Source organism: Octodon degus, unplaced genomic scaffold, assembly GCF_000260255.1.
Source record: "Octodon degus isolate 3935 unplaced genomic scaffold, OctDeg1.0 scaffold00046, whole genome shotgun sequence".
Taxonomy (NCBI): Eukaryota; Metazoa; Chordata; class Mammalia; order Rodentia; family Octodontidae; genus Octodon; species Octodon degus.
The window spans coordinates 9,009,774-9,029,607 of NW_004524622.1; the positions used below are offsets into that span (position 1 = coordinate 9,009,774).

At 40.2% G+C, this 19,834-nt stretch overlaps 2 protein-coding genes across 2 annotated transcripts in view; one reads left to right on the plus strand and one right to left on the minus strand.

The window, feature by feature from the left end:
- Positions 1-12,234, minus strand: part of March5 (membrane associated ring-CH-type finger 5) — a 30,369-nt gene extending 18,135 nt beyond the window's left edge. Inside the window, exons 1-2 of the mRNA XM_023716173.1 lie at positions 11,905-12,234; positions 4-91 (exon numbers count right to left, since the gene is read on the minus strand). Of these exons, the coding sequence (XP_023571941.1) occupies positions 4-91; positions 11,905-11,939 (123 nt within the window). The 5' untranslated portion in view covers positions 11,940-12,234. The remainder of the gene's footprint in view (positions 1-3; positions 92-11,904) is intronic.
- A 175-nt stretch (positions 12,235-12,409) lies between these two features.
- The window catches only part of Cpeb3 (cytoplasmic polyadenylation element binding protein 3), a 239,286-nt gene continuing 231,861 nt past the window's right edge, over positions 12,410-19,834 (plus strand). Inside the window, exon 1 of the mRNA XM_004632058.2 lies at positions 12,410-12,493. The gene's annotated coding sequence lies outside the window, so the exon portion shown is untranslated. The remainder of the gene's footprint in view (positions 12,494-19,834) is intronic.

Here is a 19,834-nt window from a genome sequence, read left to right on the forward strand (position 1 = left end):
AACCCATTTGGTAGATCCTCTGCACCTGCATGGTCTCACCCATTCAGCTGTTCGATCATCTTCATCAGTGGCAAAACACACCCAGCAACTTCTGTAAATTGAGAGAAAATTATATTTATTTTTAGAATCTCAGCCTCCTCTACACTAAAGTTACTGATATACTGTTATAGAACCTCTGTCTTACATGAAGAGACTAATGAAACCAATATAGGGCAGGAAAGAAAGCTTGGCAGCATAAGTGCCTGCCTGGCAAGTGCCTGCCTGGCAAGTGCAAAGTCCCTGGTACCACATGCTGTGCCAGCCCCAGAACCCTTGGTGCACTGTGCCGGCCCCGGGAACCAGTGCCTGTAACCTCAGCACTAGGAAGGCTGAGACAGAAGGATCACTACAAGTCCAAACTGCATAGCGAGACCCTGTATTAAAAAAAAAGCAAGCAATATAATCTTGGTAGAGGAATTTCTTGTTTTTCCTTATTTTTCCCAATAGAATCTTGTTTACAGAACTTTATAAAAAAAAAAAAAGAATTTTTATTTATTTTAAAAAAAAAATTTTTTTTTGGCGGAACCAGAGATTGAACTCAGGCCCTTGCGCTTGCCAGGGAAGCGCTTATTCCACTGAGCCATCTCCCCAGCCCTTTTTTTCTTTTTTGGAAGAATTTTATTTCAAAGTATACTCTCCCATCTTTCTAGCAATTCTGTATTCTCAACAGTGAACCAGAGTTCAAAGAGATATCCCTCAAGATGCTTTTATTATTTTCTTCTTCTTTTGCCTATAACTGGGATTGAACTCAGGTCCATCCTAAGCTACATTCCCAGCCCTTTTAAAAAATATGAGACAAGGTCTCCATTAAGTTGCCCAGACTAAGCTTAAACTTGGATCCTCCTGCCTTGGCCTCTAAAGTGCTGGGATCACAGGGATGCACCATTACACCTCACTATACTTATACTTATGCTTTGTTTTTTGTTTGTGACAAGGTCACACTATATTGCCCAGGCTGGCCTCAAGAAACTGTAGTGATCTTCCTGCCACAGCCTCTGAATGCTGGGATTATAGATGTGCATCACCACCATACCTACTTTATACTTTTATAAGAACTGATAATTCTTTCAAGAGTGGTAAGCACAGAAATATGTGAAGTTCAGAGTTTTCATTTCATCATTCATTAGAGCTCATGGTGATCCTCCTTCATTAGCCTTTTGAGTACTGGGACTACAGACATGGTACCATGTCAGGCCCTCCCCACTTTTTTTTTTTTTTTTTTGGAACCGGGGATTGAACTCAGACACTTGTGCTTGCCAGGGAAGTACTTACTCCACTGAGCCATCTCCCCGGCCCCTCTCCCCACTTTTTAAGAAACAGGAAACAGATGACTGGTTTAAAATTTTTCAAAAATCTTAGCATGTAAGGGATAGTAGAAATCTGCCATTTAATATATGACAAATTTCCTTTTTTCTAGGAACAAACAGAATCCCATCCTTTCTATGAGAAATCATTATTCCTCCAATATCCACCACACCTGTGGTTTAGGCAGTTAGCCCTAGCTTCATCCTCAATTTCTGGAAGAGTAAATCTTAGATTGGCCACCGTATCCCATCTCTCAGATTATGGTAATTGGGAAACTAGATCTACAAAGATGGTCTTAATCACAGTTTATCTCAGATCTTGAAAAAGTTGCCACAAGTTTTCTTCTGGAGAGCCACCACATGGACATAAAAGAATCTACAGGAAATAAGGCATAGTGGTACATGCCTATAATTCCAGTAAGAGGCTGAGACATGAGGATTGCTTCAAGTTTGAGGCTACCCCCAACTACATAGTGAATTCTCCCAACTACACAACAAGACTGTCTCAAAAAACAAAAACACAAGAGACAGCCCCAGTATAATCACATAATATAAGCATAAAGAGCTTTTATAAGATTTTTTTTTATGCACAGCTTTGTTTCTTACTTTTTGAAGTTGAACAGAAAGTTAACTTAATTTCCAATGGAAGTACTTTGACTCTTGTTTTTCTTTTGCACATTGGGCAAGATATGATCTTGATTCTGCTATTACATCATGTCACTCCTTAGATTTAAAACAAAGCCAGTAAAGAAAAAAAAAAAATCAAATATTCTCAAATCTGAACTTTTTACCAATGCCATGGCATTTGCATTTGAGTAAATATAACATAAATGTACTTTAATCCAAATTATTACATATCTGTGTGTGTGTGTGTGTGTGTGTGTGTGTGGTACCAGGGATCAAACTCAGGATTTTGTGCTTCCAAGCAGGTGCTTATGCTGCTGAGCTATATTGCTGGCCCTTTTTTGCTTTTTTTTGAAACAGGGTCTCACTATGTAGTTCAGGCTGGCCTCAAAATCAGTGTGAGTATTGGGATTATAGAGGTAAGCCACAATGGCTGGCTATTATATCTTAATATTAAATCAGTTGCAATTCTGAATACTACTTTACAAAGGTAAGAATTAGCTACTTTTCATTTCAAAAGCTACCAAGTGTGTAGTGAGTGGTTGAGTGCCTAGTACGTTAAGAAGCCCTAGGTTTAGCCCTCAGCATCATAAAAGAACAGAATAAAATACATTTGCACACACACAAAAAAACTAAAGACCTTGCAAACTTTACCCCCAAGGAAAAGAGCAACTGTAATTCTTATTAAACTTTAAGACTTTCTTTATTTTTGCCCTGTTGCTAATCATTTAACTCTCTCAGAACTGAGAGCTTACTGTGAGTCACATGCATCATCTGAATTTGTAGAAAGGCAAATAATCTCAGACTTATAGAATCAAAACTCTGTGGGTACCTGATCCTGTTTTCAAAGCCTTCCAGATAACTATGATACATAAAGTTTGGGAGCCCCTATTCTAGTCTTTCCTTTACCTCTTCCTTTATAATTCTCTTTAGCCCATTAGAATATAGAAATAAAATTCTACTTTTGGCCCAAACCATCATCTTCCAGTAATTCACCAAAATGACAAAGAGAAAGAGGAGAATAATCCAGTATATGTTTTGGTTTACATGCAGATGTCCCCCTGCAAAGCCTCATGCACTCGTAGGTGGGGAATTTGGGAAGTGACTGGATCATGGGTATGTCATACAAGATTAGTCCACTGAATGGTTCAGCACAGCTTGTGGTATGATAATGGGAAGGCCCACCCTGGGTGTAGGTGGCACCAGCAACAGGCTTGTAGCCTGCATGTAATACACAGGGAAAGAAGGAAGGCCTGGTGTTTACCTGTCTGCTATGCCATGAACTGTTTCTCTTCTGTGATGTTCCTCTGCCAGCACATGCCACCCTGCCTTGAAGCCAGCTGACTATGAACTGATACCACTATATAGACTGTGAGCTAAAATAAACCTTTCTTCTTTTAACATGTGGTATTGAGTATTTTGTCCCAACAATGAGAAAAATTACTAAAACAAGGTACTCTAAGCATTTCAGAAAACAGAATTGTTCATTTGGCCACATATATACGGTCTACAAAAAGGGTTGCTATTCCAAAAGAAATGCCACACAAATGTTAACATGACAAAAAATATAAGTCTAAAAAAAAAAAAATAATAAGCCTACACAGCATTCTTTGGGCACTGTAAACAACTAAGTTCAGGGTTAGATTATTGCCAAGAGAATTAATGTGTACATTAAATACTCTAGAAGTCAAGATAAACTAGCAGCAACATAAGTTCAAGGTCAGTTTAAGCTACATAGCAAGTTCAAGGCCAGGCTAAATTACACAGTGAAACTCTGTCTCAAAAACAAAAACCAAAAAGCATTCAAGGTAGCTTCCTGAAACATGTGAAGGGTTCCATCCCAATTTAGGTTCAACTGAAGTGCCAACCTGTCCTACCCAAAGCATATTCTTTGAGAACCAATGGGAAGAAGCCTGAGCTGCTGGAACTTATTCTCTATAAATTCATGGCATAAAGCTGGGGATGTAGTTTGTTCTGGCATTCAATCCTTGAACTGCAAGCAGCTAAGTTGCTCTAGGCCCTGGGTTCAATACCCAAAACTGATAAAAATGAAAAATGTCTTATAAATTGTAAGGATGATTTTGTTTATTGAATAAGAGTGTGGTGCCCTTTCTCAGAAAAATACTTACAGCAGATTCTCACTGTATCCAGTTAGTAAAGTCATGTCTTTATTTTTCACATTCAGTGTTTTTCTTACTTGAAAATGTGAAATAACTTATTGTACAATAGATGCATATCCAACTAGTTAGAAAATGGCCAAATATATTTTTGAAATATTAGTATTGATTTGAAGACAGTCTCTCTAAATCATTATGGGAAAAGATGTATAAAAAGGAAGGCAATCTATTGCATTTAACTCAGAGCTGGCTCAGTAGCACACATTTACACTGCCAGCACCAGGGGTGAAGCTGATGCAGGAGAATCAGTATGAGTCTGAGGTCAGCCTGGGCTACATAGTTAGTTCAAGGCCAGCCTGGACTACTAGCAAGACCCTGTCTCAAAAATAAAAACAAAGATATGTAAAGTTAAGCTAGGAAAGTTCACCACTTGAAAATGCCTAGACTTTTTAAGATTCAGGAATTTGAAGCCCTATACTTTTAAGCACCCCCCCAATCCATTTTACAGTAACTATAAAAAGTTTATTTGATTTTCAAACTTAACAGTAAATGAAGTGCTTACATTCTGTTTTTGCAGTGTTGGGTATGAAGGTGCTCTGAAGGAGCCACATCCCAACTAAGCAAGCCACTGTTTTATAAAGGAAGAAAAGATAAATTTGGAGAAAAGACTATGATTTCAGTACAGTTTAGCTCATTATACAACCTGAGCCTAGGAGCCAGACTACTTAGATTGAAATCACTGCTCACCATTTGCTATATGTTTAATGATAGAATCTTTTCCCATAGCTGTCCTAAAGCAGGAATGCTGTCTGTCATACATCTGTAATCCCAGTTATTCAGGAGGCTAAAACAGGAGTATCACGCACGAGTTTGAGGCCAAGGTGAACAACTTATTGATGCCCTGTTTCAAATAAATTGTAACAGGGCTGGAGATATACCTCAGTGGCACTGAACTTGCCTCTTATGCATGAGATATTGATTTGGAAGAGTTTACTGAATTTGATAGGGAAAAAAACTGCATGTTTATTTTCATTAATTTCTAAATAAAATTTCCCAAAATAATATCCTATCACTAATTTGAAATTAATTAGGCCAACTGGTAAATCTTGTATTTTAATGTACTAAGTTCATATCAGAATATTACTTTTAACATTTGGATAGCTATAATTCAATATAATTGGTTTCATCACTAATACCACATAGTTTTTTTCTGTGGTACCAGGGATCGAACCTGGGACCTTGCACATTGCCAGGCAGACGCTTATGGTGCTGAGCTATATCCCTGGCTACACAGTGTTTTATTCTTTCAAAAGCATTCTGAGAAGGAGTAGGCCTAAACACAATGCCAAAGACGCTTTTAACATTAAAAAAAAATGTTTAAGGTCCCCTACTATAAAAGATTAAACATGCGATCAAGAAACTGCTTAAGAATTGCTTGGCAGAGCTGGTGAGATGGCTCAGTGGTCTAAAGCACCTACTTAGAACAAGCTTAGCAAAGCACAGGGACTGCAGTTCAATCCCCCAGCACCACATGCCAGCCAGCCCCGCCCCCTGGTGGGCTGAGCTGGCCACACACACACACACACACATAAATAAATAAATAAAATAAATAAATTAAAAAAAAATTGCTTGGCATATATACATTCTCCAAACACACTAGGCATTATCATTGATTATGATGGCAGTGATTGCATCAATTTTATATCTATGCCTAGAATTTATGGATATAATTCTGTTACCATTAAGAGGAATCCTTGGACCATGGAGATAGCTCAGCAGTCTAAGCACCTGCCTAGGCAAGCACAAAGACATGGTAACGTTAGACCTCAGTACCACATGTAGTGTCAGCCCTGCCCCAGGTGTACCGAACTAGAGCCTGTTACTGAGACCAGGCATGGTGGTGCACATCTATAATCCCAGTGCTGTGGAGGTTGAAACAGAAGGATCACTAGAAGTCCAAGCTGCATAGTGAGACCCTATACCAAATAAATAAAACAAAATAAAAGCAATTCACATAAAATCTGGTAAGTAGATTTTGAAAGAAGAAAGCAAAACAGAAAGGTCAAATTTTACAGTTGCTGGACTGGGAAGAATAACAATATCCAAGATTAGAAACTCAGATAAAAAGCAGCAAGATATATCATGTACAGGTGTACAAATGCCCTAGAATGAATGCTATCCTTATGTGTATCTACAATGCATCACAATTTTAAAATGCAAAAAAAAATTGAGATAAACAGGAAAATAGTATAGTTCTAGATAAAATAAGACTGTATACACACAAATGTAAATATTCACTGGTCTGCTAAAAATCAATCACAAATGGAATGAGGGGTATGTTAAACATAAAGACACATCTGGGTGTTGCTCAGAAAGAAATGAAAGTAAGATAGTGAGTATACTTCTTCAGAATGATAAACACAGAGGGTTGAAAATTGAGGATTAAAGGAAGAAAGTGGTAGTGCACACCTGTAATCCTGGCGCTCAAGAGACTCAGGCAAGAGGATTATGGTGAGTTCTAGGTCAGACTAGACTACACATCGAGACCCTGTCTCATAAAAATCTAAATATATACATACATACATTCATAAAAAGCAAATTGAGGCATAATAAGAAAAAAAGGAAAAGGTAGAGAAGAGGTAGTAGCATCAGTTCTTGTCTCTACTTCATATATGTCAAGGTTGTAAGAATAAAGAAAAAATCATTACCGAACCAGAAATTATTGGTGACCTTTAATATAATTCTAGTACAGCCAAGAATAAGAAAAGTTAATGAAAGTCAAATTATATTAAGAGATAATGAAATACAAAACAAAATGTCTTAATGGAACAGATGAAGGAAAAATGTGGCATGTTAATGCAGTTTTACATATAAAAGCACTAAATTAAGAAGGCTGGAAGACTATAAACCCATTTTACAATACTGGAGTGAGGATGAGAGGAAGATATGGGACTGGGGAGAATGCTAAAATGGAATTTTCTCCGAAATATGTCTGTATTTTTTTCTGAGACAAGGTAGTTCAGGCTGGCCTCAAATTTGTAGTCAACTTACTGTCTAAGTCTCCTCAGTGCTGGGATTACAAGCATGAACCTCCCCTGCCAGGCCAGTGTTTCTACTTTTTCTTTTTTTCTGAGACAGGGTCTTGCTATGTGGTTTGGGCAGGGCCCAGGCTAACCTAGCCCTTGGAAGCAATATGCCTGTCTCAGCCTCCACACCCAGCTCCATTTCCACTGTTTACATATAGGTGGAAACATGTATGACCATGTTTAGGGGTTGAGAGGAACATATGGTACTGAGGATAGTGGCACTTTTTTTGGTCCTGGGAATCAAATTCAGGATCTTGCACTTACCAGGCAGGTGCATATGCTGCTGAGCTATCTCTCTAGCCTGGAAGCATATGTAACCATGAACTGTTTGCAATTCCAAGTATTGGTGTGTAATTATAAAAATAGTGGTATGATTGAGAAAAAGATGTACTCTGACTAAAGGAATGTGAAACTCCTTTAACAGAAATTGAGATAGTTATAAAAAGCAGAAAAAGCTATAGCAAGATTCTATCAGAGAACAGTTTCCCATCTTTCTAATGAAATACACATACAGCTGATAACATCCTCACAGAAAAGATTCTCATTCACTTTGCCTTGTGGGAGAGGCCAAGGGAAGCAGAATTTTCTCTTATCTGCTGGTTCTGGAGATACCATGGCTACATCCCTTGCCTTCTCACTATGTACAAGTTAGTGATGCAAAACTGCCTTAAATTCCTTTACTATGAGATGGGGGAAGCAAAAGTCTAATTTTTTGAAGTATCTCTCAGAAGAGAAACACACAAGCAGAAAAAAAGATCATTAAGTAGGTAGTGTGGGGTCAGTGAGATAGCTCAGCAGCCTACAGTGCTTACTTAGGCAAGCTTAGCAGGCACAGGGGACAGAGGTTCAGAGGTTCAATCCCTGGCACCACAAGCTATGCCAGCTCCGCCCTAAGGGTGGGCTGAGTCAGCCAAAAAAGGTAGTGTGATAAAATAATATATAATAGACTTCAGTGACCAAGGTTCCAGGGTCTGAGTGGTAATTATCAAAATGAAATAGTGATGAAATATGATTGAGAAAATGATGTCCTCTGACCAAGGGATATGTGTCCTCTAATTTCAGGGCAATGATATTTGTGACCTCAAATCATTCATGACACTAGAAAAATCACCTCCATTTGAAATCACTGCTTTCAAATAACTGTTTATGCAGTAGCTTAAAAGGTCAAATAAATTTACATAAAATAGTTGCTTATTTATAAAAGTGAAAGATAATACATATAAACCCATTTTACAATATTGGAGTGAGGATCAGAAGAAGATAGGGGTTTGGGGAAGAGTGGTCAACAGATATTTTATCTGAAATGTGTTCACAAAGGGAAATACCCAAATTCAAGAACACTATACTGTCATCAGTTGAGCTGTCTCTGAATCTCTGACCCTCACTTTTGGTTTTCCTAACCTTTCCTGGAGTGGTCACTGGCACAAGATAATAATCATCTTGGTTCTACTTGCTGTCAGGGTGTATCAACTTGCAACTTTGCAAAATGGCAGCTATAAATTCATTTATATTTGCTCTACCTGTTTAAGTTCCTGCTTGTGCACATCAGAGAATCACAGAAATGGAAAACAACCACTGTAAGTCACCTTTGAGGGAGTGGAAATTACTGAACCCATTTGACAGAGACCTCTTAGTGAGACAAGATGCTGGAAAACTATAGAAACTTGGCTTCTCTGGGACATCAGCTCAGCAAACCTACTTTGATTGCCCAGTTGGAACATGAAGAAGACCTGAAGACTAAGAAGCAAATACACCAAAATCCTTAATTCAGACGAGACAATTTTGCCATCAACCAACTAACCAACCACAACCTATCCAAGAGAGCTTGGAAAGAGAAAGATTCAGGGACGAATGTTTTGGAGTGTGCCTCAGTTCTACTAGTGCTGTAGTGACCCCATGAGGAACCCCTTTATCTACAGTCTGAGGAACAAAGATATGCTGGGGGCTTTGTGGAAACTCATCTCTACAGTAACATCTTCCCATTAATATGTCAGATGTATATACTACTGGAACAAATCAAGGAGAAAGAGATGATTAATAAAGGTTGACACATATTTTTGGAATATAGCAGATGAGAGAACACATGGTAGCAAATGAGAATTGTGAAATCTGACAACTTGGGTTTAAATTCTACATGTGATATAACATAGCTATGTGTTATGATTTAAATACACAAATCTACCACAAATTGACAATTTCATCATATAATTTTCAAAATTATATTCATTAATATCACCAATACATCAAAAGACCCCCCCCCAAAAAAAAAAAAAAAAAAAAAAAAAAAAACAACCCAGCTGGGTATGGTGGCACATGTCTATAATCCAAGCACTTGGGAGGAGGCTGAAGCATGAGGAGCACTGGGAGCTTGAGGCCAGCCTGGGCTACAAAGTGAGTTCAAGACCAGCCTGATCTGCATACTAAAATGGAGGGGGTGAGGTGAGGGGGGTGGGGATCTAAGTCTAATCTATGTCACACAGCTACTAAACTGGCAAGATTAGAATTTCAAGCTTTTCATCTCTAAAACTCAAAACTACTGATCAGAAAATAATTCCTTAGGGTTTACGGAAGTTGTTTTCATCCATGTCAGAACTGGCTAGAAGGCTTCTGAAAATGGATCCCCAGGCCTTTCCATCATGTTGGTCCTGGGCAGTATTGAAGCATCCATTCATATTTTAAAATGCTCCTCAGGTGATTTTCAGAGAGTTAAGTTGCAACTACTGACATAGGCAATAAAGGTTTTTGTCAGGTTGAAAAATCCCTCTAGGGCTGGGGATGTAGCTCAGCCATAGAGTACTTGCCTATTTGGCACAAAGGTCTGGGTTAAATTCCCAATACAGCCAGTCCCTCCACCAACAAACTACCTTGAGGTGTATCAAAAAAAGGCACAAGGGCCGGGGAGATAGCTCAATAGAATAAGCACTTGCCTGGCAAGCAGGGGTCCTGAGTTCAATCCCCAGTACCGCTAAAAAAAAAAAAAGGCACAAATGTGGAAGAGTAAGCCAGTGTTATAGTCACCTGCTTCAGTAAAGGGAAGCCAAAATTTTCAAGTTAGTGTTAAGTTTTAAATGGCTCACTAGCCATTTAACTTACTAGTTTTTATTTTATGAAGCTTATAAAAAGTCAGAAGAACTTCTGTAACATAAGAACTGTAAAAGTCACAACATGAAAGTGAAAGGAAGGCCATCAAGGAAAAAAAAATAATTAGAAAATACTGTACACTGGAAAGGGTCTCATTTGATTGGAAATGACAATCGCAGAAAATGGCTTCCTCTGGGAAATATTAATTAGTATGCTAGAATGTACCAGCATACTAAATTATAGTGAAAGGAAGACTGAATAAATGATCTGACCTCTAGACAACTGGGTAAACTAACAAACAAACTTTTTTTTTTTTTTTTTTGGCAGAACCGAGGATTGAACTCAGGCCCTTGCACTTGTCAGGCAAGCACTTATTCTACTAAGCTATCTCCCTGGCCCCTAAACTGACAAACTTCATGAATTAGTTTATACAACTACTTCCTGATTACCTGCTGATGCCAGCCTCTGTTCTAGGATTTAAGGTAAACAATGAGTAAGTTTTTGCTTTTCAGGAGCTTGTAAACCACACATTTGAAAAAGAGGCAGACAAAACAGGTCAGAATGTTGACCTGAAACAAAGGTTGCCTAAAACACCAATCATCCAACTTGAAAACAGTGTCATTTTTATCCATTTAAATATCTCATAATTCTAAAATCCAAAGCAAATGTCATTGTGAGAGGAACTGGGTGATTTGGGTGTGGTAGACCTAAACACTATTTAACTATCTAAAGGATGTCTTTCATTTAACTACCTACAATTGGACCTTTACTCAGCACAAAAAGCTGTATCATCTGCTGAAAGGGAGGCAAGTGATGTCTATTGAAAGCTGTAAGCAATCACAAACGTTATGAATTAACTGGTACAACTAGGCTGTGACAAGAAGTCCCAGCTAGGGGTACAATGTTTATGAGTTTTCGAAAACTCACAGGAGAACCCACTGCCTAGAATTTGAACAGCAGAGGGCGATGCAGCCAACTTTACAGAGTTTTACTGACTGGAGCCCCCCAGAAATGGACAAGTGGCCCAGTATAAGTTGAAACTTTCTCAGTGAATTTAGTGATTCTCAAGTGTGTCAAATGTTCAGGGCTGGACTCAAGTGTTTTCCACGACCTCTATTCTAGTCATGGCCGTTAAGGCTCTCTCGCGGATACTCTGACCTTACAGAGGGGGTGGAGAAGAGTGGGGGCGGGGTAGAAAGAATGAAATCAGCCTATCAGATTTTCCAAAAGAATGCTTCCCTTGGTTTTTGGAAAGAAGCTTAAAATTCAAAGGGGTGAGAGGTTCATTCCCAGGAAAGAAAACATGGTTCTTCTTCCCAGTGACATTGCTGATACACACTTTACAATATAGTTGGTGGGGGTGGGGAGGGTAAGAAAAAACTCGAATTTTATGGGTAACAGGGGCACCTTTCTCCTAAAAAACGTGCTCCAACAAAACTAGCCTTCACTCCTTAACTAAGTTTCTAAGTCTACGACCCAGGCCTCGCGCTCCGTCCTCCCCCAGGTACACACTCCTCACTCTCTGCCCTTCGCCCGGCCCCCGTTGTGGAACTCTCCCAGGCACGCCGGGTGCATGCCCCAAGAGTACGGAGCCCGGCGCGAGCAGCGCAGAGCTAAGGTCGGCGCTCTCGCTCCCCCCAAAGCTGCCCGTACCTGTCCAGCATCTGCTGTAGGGCTTGGTCCGGCATCTTCCGCAGAGCCGGCGCACTTGGCCCTGCCCAGGGGCCCGGTCGCGGCCAGGCCCGCCCAGGGACAATAGCACTGAGAGGCGGCGGAGTAGGCCTCAGCCCCGCGGCAGCCGCGAACCCGCCACCCAGCCGCCCGGGGAGGCTCAGCTAGGCCAGCGACGGTGATGCGTGGCCAGCGGTCGACCGGAGGAGGTGGGGAGCAGGGAGGAGGAGCCTGACGCGGGGAGGCGGCGATCTCGGGCCCTGTTCCTGCCCGTCGGCCCGGGGTTCCGGTCCATGTACCGCGGGCGCCGAGCTGCTGCCACCGGAGGAGCTACCTCTGTGAGGTAAGAGTCACCGCCTCCGTGCGCGCCGGGGTCACGACGCAAGCCGAGCCCAGAGCATCCTGGGAGATGTAGTCCTCGGCCCGTCCCCGCTAGAAGCCAGCCCGCCGGACCACCGCGGCCGCCCGGCCGGCGCCCTCCTGTTTCCTTCCTCCCGGGAGGAGAAAATGTCCTTCGGGTCGCTTTCCGGAAAGCAGCAGGATGTACCGCTCCACTGTCACTAGCAACAAGGTCGGCCCTTCTTGCCTGTTTCTTTACTCCTCCGTTCTTGCCTTCAGGTGGGACTGAGCCAGGTGAGGGGAGGGGGCTGAAGGGCCATTTCTGGTCCATGTCCGCAGCCCCGGCTGTGGCGTCGGGGCGGGCCGTGGCGGCGAGGAAGCCCCCGGCGGCGGAATCAGCCCCTTCCACGTCAGAACCCATTTTGGGGGCGTTACACAACCGGGGCAAAGGGTCGGATGCTTCGTGCCTTGAGGTTATTCCTGAGGGGGCGGAGGGGTAGGGGCTGCTTCACGGGACCGTTGCCACGAGCCTCAGGGTGTATTCGGAGGTAGGCGGTGGAGGGAGAAAAGATGCTTTTTTATCCTCTCTAAGAACCTTCTCAAATGAGCCTTCCATAGGGCTCGCCAACAGTCTCTAAATGGAACACGTTCGTGAATAAACAGCGCTTGCTTACTCAGCTGTGGGTTGTCAGGGATGTTTGTTTCTCTTTCTGCTACTGGGCTCTGTTAACCATTTCTTGTCTCCTTGACACCAAGCAGGTGGATGGAAGGTTGAGGGTACAGGTGTGGAATCAAAAGGGAGAAGTCATGAATCACTTATTGGGCTATTCTCTGACGCTCTAGGGATAGCTGTGGCGCAAGGAAAGAGCTGTTGACTAAAACGAGTGCGTAGTTTGGACCATCTGTGGCATTTGGATGAGCCGTGATTGGTAGGCTGTTTGGTAGTTATATCTGCTATACAATGTTTGATTTTTTTCTTTAAATAAAATGTGAGGGTTGTTGGGGGGAGATGGAGACAGTTTTGCCTAGGTACGGTACGAAATTCAGGTTGGTCTTGAATTCGCGGCACTCTTACCTCAGTATTCCTAGTACTAGGATTACAGGCGTGCACCTCCACAGCAGGCTGAAAATGTATTTTTAAAAATTCTTTTTAATGTAGAAGTTTATAGTCAGTTACTTGGTCAAAGTTTGCTCTCGGTGCCAGGAAGGAAGGGGGAAAGGAAGGAAGGGACTGATGGGTGGGTGGGTGAGTGGTGGATGGATAGATGGAAGGATGGATGGATAGACAGATAACATGACCAGAACTTTATTTGGTCCAATTTCTGAAATAGCTTGTATAAAAGCATACATTTTCCACATTCCACTTAGAGTGGAATGTGGTGGTGCATGCCTGTAATCCCAGCACACAGGAAGCTGATGCAGAAAGATCTCTGTGAGTTTGAGGCCAGTCTGAACTACATAGACTCAGGTAGGAGCTTTGGTGTACTATAATTAATATCTTTTGCTTAGGAAATGAGAAACACATCCATCTCATGAAAAGATTCTTTTGCTTCTTGTACTATGTAAGCCTTTTTCTGCTGTTTATCTCTTGAACAATTGTTAACCATATCTAAGGAGTTGTATATTGACATTCTGCTTAAAAATAGAATTTTATCTTAGTATATTGATTAGGCTAGTGAAAACTCCATTTTGCTTTATGGTTTACACCAATGGATCTCTCAATTTTTATACACTTTCTGTTGACCCTAAGTTGGAAAATATGATACAATTCTGTTAATGCAAAACCTTCTGCAGGTTGATCTTATTATAACAATAAATGGGTTTATATTTGCATGTTTATGAAAAGCCAGTTTTCTAGCTGTTTCAAAAACTTTGAAGTAGAAAACAATTCTGTTCATGGGAGGCTAAGAGTTTAGGTCAGTGGTAGGGTACTTTTTTTTTGAGACAAGTTCTTGCTATGCATTCAGGCTGTCCTTGACCCCCTACGATGGTCTTGAACTTGAAGCTATCCTCCTGTTTCAGCCTCCTAAGTGCTGGGTTTATAGGTATGCACCACCACACCCAGCAGTGGTAGAGTACTTTCTCCCATCCAAGTACTAATCAGGCCTGAGCTTGCTTAGCTTCCAAGATCAGATGAGATTGGACACCTTCAGGGTGGTATGGCCATAGACTAGAGTACTTTCTTAGTGTAGGTGAGCCCCTGGATTTGATCTACAGCACTGGGTGGGGGGAACTCAAGTGTTTAGCCCCTGGCAGTAATTTCAAGTCTGGGTATCCCTTAAGAGAATTGAAAACCTGTATCTACAGAAATATTTGTATGAGAAGGTTCATAGCACCAGTATTTTCTGTAAATCCATCTTATTTTTTTGGTACTGGGGATTGAACTCAGGACCTTGTGCTTGCCAGGCAGGCGCTTATGCCACTGAGCTATCTCCTCAGTGCCCAACAGCAGTATTTTCTAAATAAATAAATAGAAATAAAATGGGTATAGTTTATGGTACACAAGTTACATCTTCATAAAGCTGTTATAATTAGATCCATGGTGGCATATAATCCCAGCTATTCAGGAGGCTGAGGCAGGAGGATTGCAAATTCAAGGTCAACCTGAGCAATTTAGTGAGGCCCTGCCTCAAAATTTAAAAAGGCGGACTAGGGTTTTGGCTCAGCAGTGGAATGCTTGCCTGGCAAGCTGGAAGCCCTGGGTTTGGTCCTCAGCACCAAAAACAAAACAAAACAAAAAACCTCTCCTGAAAAGCAATTCAACTAAAATAATACAATAAAATCAAATTTTAATAAGGACTAGGTACGTAATTCAGTGATAGAGCATTTGCCTAGCATGCATAGGGAAGGCCCTGGGTTTAATACACAGGGCTGAAAAAAAAATCCGTGTAAAATGTTCACAAGAACATCTAAAGAGAATCCAAAAGGAAGTAGGTCCATGTAGCTGATATTTTCTATCAAATCTTGTGACTTTTTTCTTGTTTTTTTTCTGTAAGTAGTAACAAGTCATTATTGGTAAACTAATCCTTGCAATTAAAGTGACTGATATAGGGGGCGGGGAGATAGCTCAGTGGAATAAGCACTTGGTCTGGCAAGCGCAAGGACCTGAGTTCAATCCCCAGTTCTGAAAAAAAAAAAAAAAAGTGATTGATATACGTAGCTTAAATTTTAAATCGTGTGTCAAATTTGTTTTCTGTGGCTCTTGTATTTTCTGTTTTCTATTGAGACTAAAGATAATTAGGGAAAGTAATTTACTCTCTGGTTTTGAAGAAAGAAGTCTTAATTATTTAGAATTCAAAGGGAAAAAATGTTCAAAAGTACTTTGCCGTTTTATTTAAGTTTTAAAAATTCAATTTAAAAATTTTGTTTTGTGAGACAGGATCTTGATATGTAGTGCAGGCCAGCCATGAACTCACCTGTGCAGCACACACTGACTCACAGCAATCCTCCTGCCTCAGTCTCCTGAGCGCTGGGATTACAGGCATACACCACCACACCCAGAATTTCTCCATTTTATATAGGGTTAAAGATTTATGGTAAATGTTATTCAGTCAAGGGAGTAAGCACCATGTCTATAGTCAAAGAAATCAGGATCTCACTATGTAGTTTAGGTTGGCCTGGTGCTTAATACGTTGTGTCAACTGGCCTTGAACTGTCTACCCTTCTACTCCAGCCTCCTGAGTGTTGGGATTATCGGCATGCTCCTCCACACCCAGCAAAGATACAGCTTTATAGAAATTAATATAATAAAATACTTAATTTGTTTCAGTTTGTGAGGAAAAGAACAAGGATTAACAATGTAGATTTATCCTAAAGAGTTATAGAATGTTTTAACATTCAGTAATGGATTTAGAAATACTAAATGTGAACTGTTGTAAATATTTTAGGAAATTCAAAATAATTTATTTTAAACTGTTTACCAATAGGAGCCCTGCAGATATTTCCTAAAGAATATAGAGAAATAATATAAGATAGTAAGGTAACCTCCAAAGAGAACTGTCAATTATCAGATTCAGTCATAAACATCAGGCAGAGTCTTCAAAGCAAGCTGCAGAAAATTCTTCATTACTTCCATCAGCAGATTGTTTTAGGGAATTTATTATGTGCATGGGTGCTCTGGTAGCAAATAATCCACAACTTCCCTTAAAAGCCCTAAAATGATTATATTTAGAAAAATAAAACAAAGTACTTATATGTGAAATACTATACAATGATAACATGGCAGCATATGAAAAGGAGCCAAATGAATGGCATAGAAATAGAAATGTTAGAGCAATTCAGAGGAGACACCATTGTGGACTAGAATATTAAAGAGAACTTGTGATAGGGGAAATGGTTTTTACCTTGTAGCAAGAGAAGGAATTATATACATGAAGAGGTAGAAAACGTCTTGGGTCTGGATAAGATTGAAAAATGTAATGAGAAGAGTTAACTTCATTTTTTAAATCATTTATTTATTTATTTATTTATTTGGGTCTTGCTACACAGATTAGCTGGCACGGGGCTGCATGGCATGCAATACCAGGAATCAAACCCAGGTCCTTGCCCTTGCCAGGCAGGCACTTAGACTGCTGAGCTACCTCCCCAGCCCTAGAGGAATTAACTTCTGTAATTCAAACTGTAGGTCTCTGTTATGTAAACTGAAAATATGGTTGATTAAGGAATAATGGAAAGGCCTTGACCCTATTAATTCATTCAATCTATTAATCCATGTAAAGTAGCAGAGATAACAATGATGAGCAAAACCAAGCATAGCTGACCTTTGTAAAGTTTGTGCAAAGTTTACAGTACCGTAGTGGGAGAGAGCATTTTTTAAGTTGCAAATGTGCTACATAGTGTTATGAGAAATTATAATTAGGGACTCAATATAGTCAGAGAAGTCAGTGCAAGTTCCTAAGCAAGTGTCTAGTATATTAATACCTGAAAAAGAGCTGGCATTAACTAGATAAAGCAGTGAGGAAGAAACATCCCAGGGCAAAGAATTCCATGTACAAATTACTGTATAAATTAGGAAGGTCATGTGATGAAACTGAGAAACTAACAAAGAATGGATCTTAGGGCAGCATGAGACCAAAAATATCAATGAGAGACAAAATGGGAAGAAAAGAGCTTTGTAGGTCAATTTAATGAATTTTGCCTATGTCTTACGTAGGAGAGATGGAAATTGCTGGGAAATTGGAGGCGAGGTTAGGCATAAGAAATACATTCCAGGGTGAGCGACATAGCTCAGTGGGCTAAGCACCTGCTTAGGCAACTGGGATTCTATCCCTGGCACCCTGTGCCCTGCCAGCCCTGCCCCCAGGCACATTAAACCAGCCACCAGACCAGGCATGATGCAGCATACCTGTAATCCCAGCGCTGGGGAGGCTGAAAACAGGAGAATCACTATGAGTCTGAGCTGTGTAGTGAGACCCTATACATTAAGAAGAAAGAAAGATAAAAAGAAAGAAAGAAAGAAAAAAAAAAGAAAGAAAGAAATTACATTGTGTAGGAAATAAGAAGTTAACTTGTAGTTGTTCCTAAATCTGTTGAGTTCAAGAAAGTCCTGGAAATTCTGATTGTGTGTCCTGTAGTGGTTCCTAATTAGTGTCTTTTTTTAAACAAGGTTCCTACTTTAGACTAAAATTAAGATACTCTCTTCAAAGATAATGTAGTGGTTGAGATTTAATTCATGCATAAATTTGAGTTTCTGTGTTGTTACTCAGAAGATTAGCAACTCTAGGCAGGTTACATGATCTCTTTAAGCCATCTTCCTTATCTCCAAGAGGAGATTTCTAGAATTTGCATTATGGGGTACCTGAGAAGATTAAGTAACAGGCATATGGTTAAGAGTTCAGGTGGTTTACTTCTTAATTATTATTATGAAAACTTCAGTGAAGTGGTATGAAGGTGGATTTGAAACAGATGAGTTAGGATTGAACTAGGTCTCAATAACTTGGCCATGGTCTGTAAGCATTTTCAGAAGTTTGCTTTAATACTATTATTTTTTGACAATTCTTACATAGTCTAAGGATATTAATGGGACAATTTTGATCCCCATTATTATTTGAAGGTTTAGCATCTATAGGATTATTTTGACCGAACTCTTAATTCTAGATGGAAGATTCATTAATCATTTACTAAAGACGGTCTAAACCCCAATTATCTTCATTTGTTCCCATTGAATGACTCCTGTCTACACACATATACTCCAATGGGTAGAGATTTATAGGAGATAAGTGGTTTTCATTAACCAAACTGTGTTCTTATCATAAATATGGTAGAAGTCTTGTTATATTCATTATCCTTGCTTACATTATTTTTCGAGGTGATGTGTTCTGGGATATGTAGTGAAAAAAATTTAAAAATCACAGAGTAAAATCTTTCTTTCATAGTAGCATGTTTCTGGGGCATTAACTTTATGACAAAATATATGTAGGAAGAGTTATTTTTCAACTGGGTGCAGTGGTACATATCTGTAATCCTAGCTACTTTGAGCGGCTGAGGAGGAGGATTACAAGTTTGAAACCAGCCGGGACATTTTAGTGAGACCCTCTCTCAATATCTTAAAAACTAGGGGGAACTACCCTCTCGGGCCCCCCTCCTGTCCCTCTCTTGGACAGGAGCTTTCTTCTCTCAATAAATATATTCTGCTCATAACCTCCGTTTGTTCCTAACATATCTTAAAAACTAAAATGAAAGGAGCTGGAGATTGCCTAGTATCTTTGAGGTCCTTGTTTTCATCCGTGTTGCCAAAATCAAAAGAAAAGCAGAGAAAAAAACATGCCTGGCAGGGCATGGTGGCAACACCTATAATACCAGCACTCAGGAGGTTGAGGAAACAAGACTGACTTGACTATATAGCCAGCCTGAACTATATACCTTGTCTCAAAAACTAGATAGATAGTTGTGTGTGTGTGTGATATAGATATAATATATATATATATATATATATATGAAAAATACATCCCTGATGTGGTGGCACAGGCCTATAACCCATGCACTGGGAAGAGTGAGGCATGGTCATGAGTATGGGGCCACTGTAGACTACATAGTGAGACCCTGTCTCAAAAACAAAGGGACTGGACTGGGGAGATAGCTTGGCGATGTAAGCACCTGCCTGGCAAGCACAAGGACCTAGATTTGATCACCAGTATCACATGCTGTGTAGGCCACTGAAACTGAGAGTGGTGGCGCATGCCTGTAATCTCAGCACTGCGAAGACTGAGACAGGAGGATCACTATGAGTCCGAACTACATTGCAAGACCTTGTACCAAATAAATAAATATATAGATAAATGACTTAAAATCTTAAAAAAAAAAAACCCAAAAAAAATGGACTGAGAAAAATAATAGACAACCTCTAGAATGGGAGAAAATTTTGGAAATTCACTATCTTGAAAAGGGACTTTATTTAGACATTTTATTTAAAGTCAGTTTAGGGCCAGCAAGGTAGCTCAACAGACCAACACCTGCTTCAACAAATGCAGAGGGCTGGCGAGATGGCTCAGTGGTCTAAAGCATCTACTTGGAACAAGCTTGGCAAAGCACAGGGACCACGGTTCGATCCCCCAGCACCACATGCCAGCCAGCC